Here is a 14,184-nt window from a genome sequence, read left to right on the forward strand (position 1 = left end):
GGCTTCATGAGCAGAGGGCTATATAAGGCAGCAGAAAGAAGCTGGGGGCAAGGAGCCAGGGGTGGCTGAGTGTGTGCTTGTGCCCAGGCAGATGGAAGAGCTGGCTGAATTGACTATAAGCTTTGTACATAGAAGGTGGTGGGAACTAACAATAAAAGCGTGAGTGACTGCACCAAAATGCTCTTTGGCTGATTTGTGGACCACAAGGTGCCCTAGATCCAGGGACCTGAGTGAAGACCCTGCCACACTACACTACAGATTTTTTGGAAAAACAGCGATTTTTCTGAAAAAACTTCACTTATGTCCACACTGCAATTGTGTTCTTTTTTTGGGGGGGGGGGGGGGGGTATTCAAACAGAGGGGTTTTTCCTGACATTGGTAAACTTCTTTCTATGAGGAAGTCTTTTTCCAAAAGAGGAAGAGGGAGTTCTTTTGAAGGAAGAGGAAAAAGCACAGGTGCCCTGGGCCACTCCATCCATAGTAATTGCATCTTAAATGTGAGATAGCATCAATGCTGAATGGACGCTATCTGTCAAAAAAGCAGATGTGCTTTGGCAGTGCAGATGCTCTCTTTTGGAAGAAGTTTTTTTCTGGAAGAGATTGTCTGAAAACTTCTTCTGAAAGAAGCCTGCAGTCTAGATGTAGCCTAAGTCAGTACAAACTGAAATCTAACACAATGACTTTAGACTGAAATTTAACTACAGTATTTATATTTGTCCCTATGCATGTAATTATAAAATAATTCAGACTCTGGGTGCTCTGTGGCTGGAGCATCCGGAGAGAAATATTAGTGTGTGCAGAGCACTCACCTATAGCCAAGCTCCCCATTCTGTGTCCCTCTCGAGCCCTGCACCTCTCACCCAGTGGTGGCCCCACTCCTCCTACACTCTCCCAGCACTTCCAAAGCAGTGAAAATTAATTGTAGTTAAAGTTCTTAAACTTACCAGTACATAAAATGCAATTTTGTGCATGCTTCTTTGGGTTTGCATATACAATAAGATTTGCCCAAATATCTGGAAGGCATTTTAATTAAGGGAAATTGAAAACATGTCCCCTAGAATTGTCAATGATTATAGCTAGGTAGCAATCTCTCATGAAGCAAAAAATTGCTGAACTAAAACTAGAAGAGACTTATTTGCAGTATTCTGCAAACTATAGGGATAAAATCCTGGCACAACCAACTTCAATGGAAGGTTTGTTACTTCAATTGGGTCAGAATTTAATACTAAAAATTCATTGTTTTTAGCTCTTCTTACTGTAAAAGTGAGATTTTCAGGAAGTATGCATAAATAAACACACCTGAAACAACATGACCAAAAGCTTGGGACTTAATTCATTTGAAATCTAATATTGCAAAGAGCCATAATTGCAGAATCCAGCTGGCCAATGCACAATCTAATTTTTCTACCAGGATGACTGTAGATTTCCCTTGTGGATATGGAAAAGCAATACCCTGGATGTTCTGCAACTGACCTTCAAAGTTCCTGACTGCCTGCTATCCACTTTTTATTTAGTCCTTGTAACTTCCACTTTAGTTCTCCTGGCTGAGACCTGTATCTGTCACAGATCTGAACTGATAAATCCATACAATAAAAATCCTTATATGTTTGAGAAAAATCCAGTTGGAATCCAGGCAATGTATTTGTTAAATTGTTATTTTGAAAGTGATCCTGAACTCACAAATTTGGCCCCAAATTTAAATTATATTAAATAGAATGGAAAATATTTTACAAACCTTAGACAAGAAAATATGTTCTCAGGACATGGATTTAACTACAGCAGAATCAACTGTTTTAAAAGAACTAAACATTCCTCTGCAATCATGAGTGTAGTGGCTTTTTTACTGGCAGGGATGGGGGCTAAAGTTATTCAGCAATAGCTACTGAATATCACTTTAATGAGAGTTTTGTGCCGTAATTAAAATTGACCAAATTTAGTTGAGATAAATTAACTTCTGTTCCAAATTGTTTCCTGTATTTACTGATGCAATCCTGAACAACCTAAGTCTCAGTTGTCTACACCCAGAGCCTGCAAACCAAACGTTACCGTTCTAAGAACTTGGGCCCTGACTCTGCAAACACATGTATAACTTTTCTGCTATAAGCAATCCTTACTGAATTCTCGTAAGTACACACATGCTTATATGTTTACAAGACTGGCTCCTTGAATGTGAAACTGACTATAAACAACAGTGAAAAAGATTTCCTTGATTTTCATTGCCAATGCCTAGACATATGCAAATAAAGAAACAAAATAGTCAAAACTAAACAGGATTTTTAACATTCTTTCCATTTTAATTATCTATAGTGTTACTAGTAAACTATGATTTATTTACAATATATGATTAAGTTGACATCTTTTTAAAATGTTATCTAAATGACAAGTTTGTAATACAGATTAACATTTTGAATATTTTATTCAGAAAAGAGACCACTCTGAAGTGAAAGCACATTAGCTGTTATTTCTACTTTTCTGCCACTCAACTATATTTTATTTTTTCCTTCCAAAATGATTAGTCTTCCTTGAACTACCACCCATTAAGGCTCAAATCTTCCAGACACACATACAATATGCTTAATTATTTTACCATCTGTGGTGGTACTATTCACAGTAGTAAAATTAAGCACATGCTTACGAGTTTGCAGGATTGGGGCCTAAAAGTGTCTGTCCAGATCCACTCTTAAGCTTTTCAAGCCAATTCCCTGCCCCACTTTCCTAAAGTAGTTCTAAAAGCATGGCATACACTGTTGCCTATAAAATTTCAGAGAAAACTGTGCAGTAAACTTAAGGATAGTCAGATGAATGCATGTTCATTAATCTTCATCTGTAGGTAAAGCCTCCCAATGTGATTCAAGATCCAGGAGCTTACCATGCCAACTGAAAATACATTAGTCACTTTCTTAATATGTAACTTGTGACAAAGTTTATTTACTTAACCACAAGGACATTTCCTAATTAAATATGTTATCTCAGTTTGAAGAATATCAGAGTTTTCACTGCTTGCCCTCATGCATTTTTAAAACAAACTTTTCATAGAACCTGTTAAGTGATCTGAACTTGTATGAATACAATCAGAATACAATTTATATAACTATTTATAAGAGACACAATTGGGTGACATAATATTTTTATTAAACCAACTTCTATTGGAAAGAGACTAGCTTTCCATCTATACAGAGCTTGTTCCTTAGATAACAAGCATTAAAATCTATATTTAGATAAGCACTTTCATGATTCATGCTTAGATTTTCTTTTTTTTTTTAAGAAATTAAGATTATGTATATTGGATACAATTCTTTAATTTATGCTAAATAATACTCTGTGTGTTCAGCTTCTTTGAAATATATTCTATTTAGTATTCAGACCAAATGAGAAATGAATAAGCACAGCAGCATAAGAAGTTCTACCACCACACACAAATATTTCAAGCAGCTACTTCCTTTCTCTATTTTCAATATCTATGTTCTATTTCAAATAGCAGTTTCAAGCAGCTCTGTAGAGAACAAGACCTGTCCATCCAAAATACATTTTGGCAAAACAGAAGAAAACACCTAAGATTTTAGTGACCAATCTTTGAAGTTGTTAGTAATTTCTTGTAATATTACTCCAGTTATTTTATTCTGTAAAGAGATATTAGGTGCAAGTGGTCAGCTGAGTAGAAATGGCTGCTAGCCCTACACCAGCAGTAAGGAACCTTTTTTGGGTTGGGGGCCACTGACCCACAGAAAAATACATGTTGGGTTCGGGCCACACTCAAGTGAGACAAAAAACCCTCTAATTGATGTGGTCCCTGACAGAGACATTCACCATATTCTCCTTCTAAACCAGAGCCTAGGGGGTCCCAGCCTAGATTTTGTGTGCTCTGTCCTCGTGATAGGGCAGCAGGGGAAGGGGGATGGGTTGGAGGGCCAACGCAAACTCCCCAGATCCAGGCAAGCAGGGGCTGCACTCAGCCCCCTGGCCTGAAGTTCCCCACCCCTTTCCTAAACAAAAGATTTTGGGGCTTGATACATGTAATTATAGATATGAGCCTGCAGAATCTAGATGTATGAATTTTGTAAAGGGGCAGACATCCATAATCATGAGGACACAGTGCAAGGAGGGGAAAGGTCAAGCCACCAGGAAATTCTAGCAGCTCTAGTCCTCTGGTCACCTTCAGCAACTTTTTCTCCAAGAGGCAGTCATCTGACACTTGCTTCATGTATCCCCACCCCCAACTGATGGGCTGCTGTCAGAGGGCAGCAGACGCCTTGCTCAGACACAGCCCATGCCTGTCTGAACCTCCGGATCTTGTGTCTCTTATCATGAAGGGTCAGCTATTTATATTTATAGTACAGGGCTTTTTCTTTTCCAGTGACATTTCAATCTGCAACCAGAGGAGGGGGGCGATTCCCAGCCGTGTCTAGGGGAAGAATCACATCTCTTCTCCTGGAACACAAGGGCAACAAGGGAGAGAAAGTAAAACAGGGAAGGAGATGTGGGGGAAGGATGAGAGAGAAAAAAGTGTGAGCTGTAAAAAGCCAGGGAGAGATGGTGGAGAAAGAGAGATGGCAGAATGAAATTGTAGAGACAGATGGTAAAGCGAGATCTCAGAGAGAAGGTCAATGCTTCTCAGGCTGTGGTGTGCAGACCACCGGAGGTCCCCACCAGCTCCATTCATGGACAGTTCCCTCTAAGGTGCATGCCCAGGCAACTGCACACCAGGGAATGAAGGGCCCTCTACCTAATTTGTGGAGCAGAGGAGGCACCTTGCCACTAACAAGGTGCCTGGATTCCAGAGAAGATGCAAGGCGAGGTGGTGACCTTGGGAAAGGGGGGGAGGGAATAAGGGCAGGGGGGAAGGGGTCAGTGAGGTGAGGAAAACAGCAGGTAGGAGGGGAGCAATGGGGTAAGAAGAGGGGGGTGAAGGGAATTCGGAAGGTGCAGACCTGCAGTGGCAAGAGCAAGAGGCAACTTTCCCCAGCTCCAGGGCTGCGGCTGCCCGAGGGTGAGGGCCTCCTTCCCTGCCCCATGTGTTGGAGACCCCCTGGATTAGGCAGAAATCGGACAGACACACAAGCGGAGCGAGAAAGGGGGCGGGCAGCGGAGCATTAGGCAGGCGCCCGAGGAGGAAGGAAAAGGCAGAGGGCAGGGCAGCGCGGAGAGAACAGGGAAGCGGCGGGGGGAGAAGCAATCAAGGGAGGGCACGATCGGGGAAAGCAGGGAGCCACAGGGCCGGGCTGCCAGCAGCCTGCGTGCTGCCGCCCCGGCCCCCGCCGCCCGGCACCCACCTGGCACCGGCAGACGATATCCGCCTCGGTGGCCAGCAGGTCAACCACCTTGCCTTTGCCTTCGTCTCCCCACTGCGCCCCCAGCACCACGGTCACGCGGCTGCCGCCCGGCTCGCTGCGCGCCCGCTTCAGCCCCCCGCCGGGGAGCGTGGCGCGGCCGTTGGAAGCCCGGCTGGCAGCCATGGGGCCTGCCTGGCTCGCTCAGCGCCGCGCGGAGCCGCGCGCTGCCCCCTATAGCCGGCCCGAGTCCGCCCCGCGCGGCGCGCTGACGTGCGGGCCGCTGAGAGGGGGGCGGGGGAAGGAGCCGGCTCCAGCCAGAGCGGCACGGGGCACACACACGGGGTTGTCACTGGGCGCGCGCACACGCACTCACTCCCGCCTGAGGCACCAGGGGCTGTGCCACGGCGCGCGCGCACACACACACACACATGCGCACCAGGGGGTATCACTGGACATACTCTCGGGCTAGGCTGAGGCACATGTGGTTGTGTCACTGAGGGGGAAGGCAGATGGAAAAGCACAGAACATGTGAACAGCCTCAATACATAAAGTTCTGCAGGACTATGTAGCACTTTAAAGACTAACAAGATGGTTTATTAGATGACGAGCTTTCGTGGGCCAGACCCACTTCCTCAGATCAAAAGTGGGTCTGGCCCACGAAAGCTCATCATCTAATAAACCATCTTGTTAGTCTTTAAAGTGCTATATTGTCCTGCATTTTGCTTCAGCTACACCAGACTAACACGGCTACATTTCTATCACTATTCTACATAAAGTTCTGTGTGTGTGTGTGTGTGTGTGTGCGTGTGCGTGCGTGCACGTGCATGCTGAATACTGAATGCCCCTTGGTCACAGAGACCCACATGACTTTATCTGAGTTGGGGACGCGTATAGCAGCATCACACTTTCTATAGAAATTACAACATTCTTACTGTATTTATAGTTCTATTTAATAGGTAGCAGGTTTAAAACAAAAGGAAGCTTTTCTTCCTTTTCATAGCACACAGTCAACCAGTGGAACTCATGGCCAGAGGATGTTATAAAGACAAGGACTTTTAACAGTGGCATTGGCCACTGTCAGAAGACAGTATAGTGAGCCTTTGGTCTGACCCAGTATGGTAATTCTTATGTTCTTATGTTAATTATTTACTTTTATAAGCATACACAATCTTGTCTACACTGACATTTTCCTCAAAATCCTCCACCACTAATCAGTATTTTAGCTCCATGTTACCTAGTCATGACTCCATTAATTGTGGGGTGATAGCTCTCTAAAACCTAATGAATTATTTAAATCACAGCTCCCTTAACTAATCCTGTCAACACATTCAAGAAAAAAAAGAGGGAGCTGATATGTAAAGATGTACTAAGATATAACCATTTTATGATCATCATGTGTAACCTGGGTCAATACGTATATTGGGGTTACTTGACTTTCTTGTATGAATGCTTAATAGGGGACTGGACAGAACAAACAGGAAGGCAACACAATGTTTTCAGATAAGCAGCCTCACAGCAAACACTGGGGGGAACTTAGCAAAGAATGGCAGGCTTCCAGGCTTTAGGCGGAAGTGACACAGCTGTTATACCAGACAGGGAGGCTAGAGATAAAAAAAACATTGAACAGTTAAAAAACATTCTGAGGAAAAGGAAGGAGATGAGTTTCCATGGACTGTGCAGAATGTTGCCAGTGAACTCTGACAGGGACATAAATTGACAGAGAGGGGGCTCTGTTGAAAAATCTACAGAATGAGTGCTTCCAGGGTCCCCATGCTGTGGAGATAATCACAATTAGTGCCAAGGGACTGCAGTCTAGAGTTAAGTCTGAGAGCGAGAGGATCATATGAGTCTACCTGGGACAAGTGTCTTTTGGGGCACATCTCAACAGCAGGGCTAAAGCTGAAATAAGCTACTCAACTTGAGCTATGTCAATTGTGTAGCTTACATCAAAATAGTTTATTTTGGCTTTTGGCACTTTCTACACAGCAGGAAGTCCAAGAAAGAGCACTCTTCCTCCAACTTCCCTTACTCCTTGTACAATGAGAGTTACAGGAGTTGGAGTAAGAAGTCCTCCAGCTCAACATTGTTTCGACATTATGTTGAAATAACTGCTTGTAGTGTAGACGTGGACTGTTACTTCGGAATAACAATACAATGTATAACCTTAAAAAACAACAAATAGTCTGGTAGCACTTTAAAGACCAACAAAATATGTAGATGGTATTGTGACCTTTCGTGGGCACATCCCACTTCTTCAGATGATCAGAGTGTTGGATGTCCAGAACCAAAATAAATGCAATGTATACAGTGTATACCTATTTTAAAAATAAATACTCGTTAATAAACAGTCCAGATTGTATTTTGCATTACATACATTTTCTGTGTCTTGTTTCCTGCATCTTATTCTTTGTACTTTTCCCACCAGTATTACACTTGATCATCACAGGACAATGATCAAAGAGCAATTAAGGCATAAGCAACACAACAACATTTCCTTTCAACTGATTCCACCTGCAGCTTCGATTCTTCCACCATTGTAAGTAGCAGATAAGGGTGGACAATTAGTCACATTTCTCCAATGAAGGCAGATGACATTTTTTACATCTATGAGTTTAATATTTAAGGACCAAATACTGAAGTCCTTTCTTGTTGAAGACAATTGGAATTTTTCCCAAGAAAAAGCTGCAGAATTTGGCCCTCGTGATAAATTAACACTACTTAAAAAACTGGCTCGGGGTCTGCTTCTGCAGCTGTTGGAATTCAGTGGCTGGTTTGAATGCACAGAGACAGCAGGACAGGACCTTGTAATTCAGTGGAACTTCTGTATCACTTTTTATCAATTTAATGACATTGTACTTTCTGCTACTAGTTTTTGTATAAAAAGAAGATGAATAAAAGTTACCACCGGATGTTTAAATCAACCTCCCCTCTGTCCTCCATTGTGGCTGTGTGTTGCTTACATTTGTCATTAGACAGTTCTATATGAAAGATATTCTTCTCAATACTGGCAATACAAGACATGTAATTAAATTAGTGCCTATAAAATTCTAACTAACAAGGCACAAAAGAAATAATAGGAAATAATATTTCTTACTTGACTAACTAAAGCAATATAAAAATTTCAGCATCTCCGCACACCACATTACATACAGACTAGTTCCTTGAAGCAAGCTGGTGTGATGTACTTTAACAATGCAATTGGCTGTAACTTCAGATAATGGAAGCTGTAGTAACAGAAACTAAAGAAAAATGAAGCAGCAGAGAAAAAAAAATCTTGTCCATTATAAAGCTTAACAAATAACATAAGTAAAATCACTTATGTCTGAAATTTCAATAGGAGCCTAAAAGATCCAGGTATCTAAATCCCTTTGAAATTCAATGGGAGCAAGCATCCTAACTCCCCTGGGCTTCATTGAAAATCCTAACCTATATCTTTTTTAGCATTGTTTAATAGTTGGATCTGTGCTCTTACCAGTTTCAGTAAGTGAGATTTTGGGAACAATTTCTTGATCAGACTTGTTCCTTGTAGTTTTCCATAGCTGAAGGCCTTTCTTTATATCTCCTAATAAGGCATCAGTGACACATGCTTCTGGTCTCACATCTCCTTTTTGAACTATGAAGAATGAAATTATAATGCATATCAAAATACTTAGATGCAGTGTCCTCTAAAATCTTGAGAGACAACTATAGCTAAGGACTTGTCTGTTATATGCAGATGTGATCCTAAATTATATGCACAGATACAGAAACAAGACACACGTTTGAAGGACCCAGTGACTTAAATCAAAATTTAACGTCCCAATCCTGCAGAAACTTACACACTGAACTTTATACAATATAAGTAGTCTCATTGACTCCAATAAAACTTGTGCTTAACTCTCTGCTGGATCAAGGCCTAAGAATCCTATCAGTACATGCTATATGGATTCCATTTAATTCATTGCTACCCAATTTTTGTTCCTTGAAAGGAAATTAAGTTCATTTACTTAAAAACCAACCAACCAACCAACAAACAAAACCAACACCAACCCAAAAACAAAACCCACCATTCAAAACACCATTACCATGATACTAAAATGTCTGTATACGTAGGATGGGAATTTTCAGAGAAACTTAAATAAAAAAACACACGTAGATTTCTAATTTTATCAGGTCTGATAGTTCCTAAATTTACTTTAATAAAACAATGTGAATAGGAGAATTAGCTAAGAATGACCAGAAGTGCTAAAGTAGCTAGCTAAATATTGAAGAAAAAACTTCAGTCCAGATTCCCTAACTCACGTTTGAGTTATACCCATAGGATGAAATTCATCCAGATGCAGTGGACCATTATTGCTTGAGTCCTTCTTAAATCCAATTTGGAGAACCTAAAATTTGGCCCAGTGTAGACAGGCCAGTTATTATATTGGTTGCAATCCTTTTGGTTCACTATCTTCCGATGGAATCTTCAGAGTCATCTTTGAAATTATAAAGGCAGAGGCAGGTGCCCCTTTAAAGAAACTTTTGAAAATGGAGCATAATATATCATCAACAGATGATTTACAAGCATAGTATGGAAAATCTATTTAGGCAGGTAATGTGAGTCTGACCCATCTCACACTTCCCCCTCCAAGAGATATAAGACATCTCTTGGAAGGTCACAGACAGGTCAGATGAAGGGATATCCCTTTACACCTAGATGGGAGGAGGATCACGAATCCTTTTTCATGGTTAATGTGCAGTCACAGTATGGAAATGTTTGAGAACCATTGGTCCATTTAATTCCCCGAAAGCTAAAACTAAGCCCAGAGTCTAAATACATATACCACTGCAGCATGACATCTTCCAGAAATGCGGAAGAGTTGATTGGCTTTTTTACTTGAAAGCTGATCACATCTCTAAAGAAGAGCAAGGTCCTTTGTATGCATTTATAAGGATTAATAACCATGGGTCCAATCTTACTCTGCTTAACTTAACATAACAGGGTGAAGGCCATCCTACGATTAGAAAACAGATGCAGCTTATACAAAACTAAACACTTTTTATATGTACCGCATATTACTAAAGTAAATAATTCACTATTAAACCATCCTTCATGTCACATTATAAAGAGGGATTCTTAAAGCAGGGTAATATTAATTAAGAGCACAGAGGCAGTCATGTTCCTCATAAATCTGCTTAGCCATACAATGCTGGCCAGGAACTCCCAGAGCTTGAGCCACTGCAGTGGGTATCAAAAGAAGATGCATGTTTGGAACAGCTTTTGCTTATAAACAGCAAATATCTCCTGTCAGCTGTTCTCCTGGGAATTTTTCTCTTAGATGTTTTATTTCACATTGGATGTTTGAATGCAGGAAAACCAAGAAAAGAGGGAACAAACTGCAAAGGTTGAGAAAAGAAAAACACTGCTTGAAGCTAAGCATCAAAAAAGATAATATGGGAAGATCAATAAATCTCACAAAAGTATTTTGGAATTATTTGCTACTTTTAAGGAGACATGTGGATAAATAAATGTGGATGATTTGATCTGTGACTGTAAAAGCATTGATTAATTTTCTGATGCCTTGGCATACTTATTTCATCATATATGGGGACATCTTAAAACATTTTGGAAAAACTTCCTCTTTCGGAAGAGTCCTTTTTCCTCATGGCATGAGGAAGACAGGGCTTCTGAAAGAGCGTATCTGCTCTTCCGCAAAAAATGTCAGAGAGATTAGGCTATCTGCAGCAGTGCACATGCTCAAAAGCAGAAATATAGGCACTTTGGGAACTCTGACTTTGGAAGCATAGACAGCAAGAAAGTTTAGGTGCCTACAGAGTTTGAGGGGAGTTTCGTGTATTGCAGTAGAGCCAAAACTGTCTGTTTTAGGCAGCTATGTCTGGGGTTTATGTGGGTAAGTACCTTTGTGGATCCCACCCTTGAAGATTAAAAACCAAACAGACAAACCAAAACCAGGTCATACCCTGCTGTCTTTGAAACACATTCAGGGTCATTGGGAAGCTGTAGTAAATCCTTGTGGCTTTTTTCATCTTCTTAAATTTTAGGGAAATGTATTTAATTTGTATAGTTAATGTTCTTACACATGTGGACACTGAGATGCTTAATTTTAAAAAGTCAGAACTGAGAAAGTACAGTTGACATGTGTTGAGATAAGTTCTTCCCTATCCATTACCTTAAACAATATTATAGTTGTGAATTTGGGGAGTATCAGCTTATCTGACTCTGTAATGATAATAGGGTAGGGTAAATACTGCTTCTTATAGTAAGCACTACATGCCAGACCCTGCACACTCTTAACAAGAGTCACTTGATACATTGATTTATCACTCAATAAATTGCCCTGTTCTGTTCATTCCCACTGAAGTATCTGACACTGGCCACTGTTGCCAAAGCTCCCATTGTCTTCAATGGGTACAGAAACAGATCTTAAAATGTAAGCAAGGTATGTTTGAAATTAGAACATATTAACATTAGCTGAATGTATTCCTGGAAATATATTACAGGCAAGACTAACTTCCCAATAAGAACTGCAGTGGTACTTCCAAAATATGGTGGAACAAAGTAATACGAGTTTGGTTTGCTTTGGTTTCAGTTAGTTTGAGCAAAGTGCTAATTTTAAAACCACCAGTATCTTCAGTGTGTTTGCTTTATTTTATACAGTATTTACAGAGGAGAGTGGATTTCAGTTGTATTTTCCATACATAAAAATGCAATGATTTAAAGAAGGCTTACTTACATAGTTCAGAAAGTTTCCAGCTTTAAGAATCAACTGACAGAAAACTGTCAGCCCTTGTCTGGTTAAGTGCTTTAAAAAAAAACGGGGGTGGGGGGAGAGGAGAACGGTTTAAATACATTCAATCAGGTGCTTTGAAATTGGATTTTCCTGGAGTTTTGTGCTCTGGGCCACAGTAAATCCAACATATTGCTTGTCTTTTCACATAACAGCATACATTCAATCTACAACTGGTAGCTAAAAGAGCAAGTCAATGCAAGATATATAGGCGTGTTTAGCTGAAGTATGTCTAGCATGACTGTTGCACATTGCTGAACTAAGACCAGCACAAGTGTTATCTTGTTCTCTTAATGCCACCACACCAGATATTTCTCTAATTGGATTAGATTACAAATAAATCAAACCTTCTCAGAGACCACCCACATCATATTGCAACCTCTGCATTGTAATTATAGTAATACAATAATAATGCTTAGTTTTTGTATAACATTTTCCATCAGTAGATCTCAAAACACTTTTAAGATAGGGAAATGAAGGTATAGGGAGGCAAAAGAACATGCCCAAGAGCACCTGGTAGGCATGGGGCAGAGCTGGGAATAGTACTCTTGTCTCCTGAGGCCTACTCCGCTAAACCAGTGTTTCTCAACCTTTTTTCTTTTTTATAAAGTACCCCTTTAAAAAAATTATAAGTACCCCCAGTATCTACATTTTTCAGACAAAAATTTTTTTCTACCATTGCAACACATTTGTTTAAACAACTTAATTGTAGCCATGCAGGCAATGACATTTTTGGGTGTAAAAAGTACAAAAATAATAAAGCGCTGTAAAACTTAAAACAAAAATTCAGTTTTCTCCAAATTTCAGTTGTGTTGACATATCCCTCCCGACTTCTCTTGAGTACTCGTACCGCTGGTTGAGAAATACTGCACTAAACCACACTTTGCCTCTTGTGTGTCTCTAGATGTGGTTTGTGCATCCTCTTTTAAATGAGAGGCAGTATTTGCCAATATGGAAATCCTGAATCCTTCTCAGTGGATTTATAAAAATGTTGGAATAGCCAAGATAGCATTTTAAAGGAGTTATTTTAAAGAAGTAAATAAAATTTGAGACAAATATAAAATACATTTCTACAGCATTTTTCAGAATATTAAAAACAGTGTCTGTGAATGCAAACTAGTAGTCAAACCTTCAGATTTTTTTTTATAGAACACTGAAACAATTTACAACATGTCCCAGTTGTTTTCATAAATAGCACAGAGATGACTGTACATCTGCCAGGCTGCCCAGTTAATTCAGGAAGGCTGCTCCTCTAGTCAGCACTGCATGGCACTTACATAATCCACTATATACACACTAGTGTGTATTAGGTGACCCCTGATAGACGCTTGTGCACAGAAGGAGTCTACTACAGCTTGTAAGTAGATGAGTTACGTCTTAAAGTTAACAGTAGAAGCACATGCTTCTAGTATTGTAGTCTCAGTCCCCAGCAATGTTCAGGCTGACATGCATCTCTCACTCAGACCCAGAAAGTTGAAGTCAATGAAGATTCTCCTTACTTAGAAACCCCAACAAGAAAGCGATAAAATTGGCCTGCACTTGCTAGTTTTGCTTCTTATTTGCAGGATTTCATGCTCCCTGTCTAATCTTATAAATATATTAGAAAGTTTGTTTTTGCTTGTTTGTTTGTTTTTGTCCCAAAAGATCTCAGAAACGGTAAGAGCTAGAAACACAAAATTTTGAACAGATTCTACAGATTTCCTAACTTAAATAACTGGATCAGTTATATCTCGAAATTGGTTCCCCCAGAGCCCCAATTGGGCCTACTGATAATTAGCTCTTAGTAGCGCCTGATCATAGGCATTTGCTGGACTCTTCTGTTAAGTGTGTCACATAAAATGCAACTACCAGATCCTTTCCCTCTGGCTATGAACTAAGTAGTTCATCTTTTGTCCACTAGGCTTCTCTCACCTCTCTTTCTTTTATTTTATCACACAAAAATGGTTATTGTAATCAATATTTCAAAAAATTGGCTTGGGTGATGATAGGCTATGACACAAAAAAACTTACTAAAAATATAAGCTGAAAATATCATAATTCCTGTGGAAAATACTGTTCTTTTAACTGTAATAATTGGATGAATGTAATTATGAAATCAGTATTCCCAATCTTCTAAATAGGGAGCTCCATTTCCGCATGAAACA

At 40.2% G+C, this 14,184-nt stretch overlaps 1 protein-coding gene across 1 annotated transcript in view; it reads right to left on the reverse strand.

Annotated features, from left to right (window-relative positions):
* The window catches only part of ADSS1 (adenylosuccinate synthase 1), a 37,302-nt gene extending 31,767 nt beyond the window's left edge, over nt 1-5,535 (reverse strand). Inside the window, exon 1 of the mRNA XM_006132418.4 lies at nt 5,271-5,535. Within this exon, the coding sequence (XP_006132480.1) occupies nt 5,271-5,453 (183 nt within the window). The 5' untranslated portion in view covers nt 5,454-5,535. The remainder of the gene's footprint in view (nt 1-5,270) is intronic.
* Between the last annotated feature and the right edge of the window lie 8,649 nt (nt 5,536-14,184).

Source organism: Pelodiscus sinensis, chromosome 4, assembly GCF_049634645.1.
Source record: "Pelodiscus sinensis isolate JC-2024 chromosome 4, ASM4963464v1, whole genome shotgun sequence".
Lineage (NCBI taxonomy): Eukaryota > Metazoa > Chordata > Testudines > Trionychidae > Pelodiscus > Pelodiscus sinensis.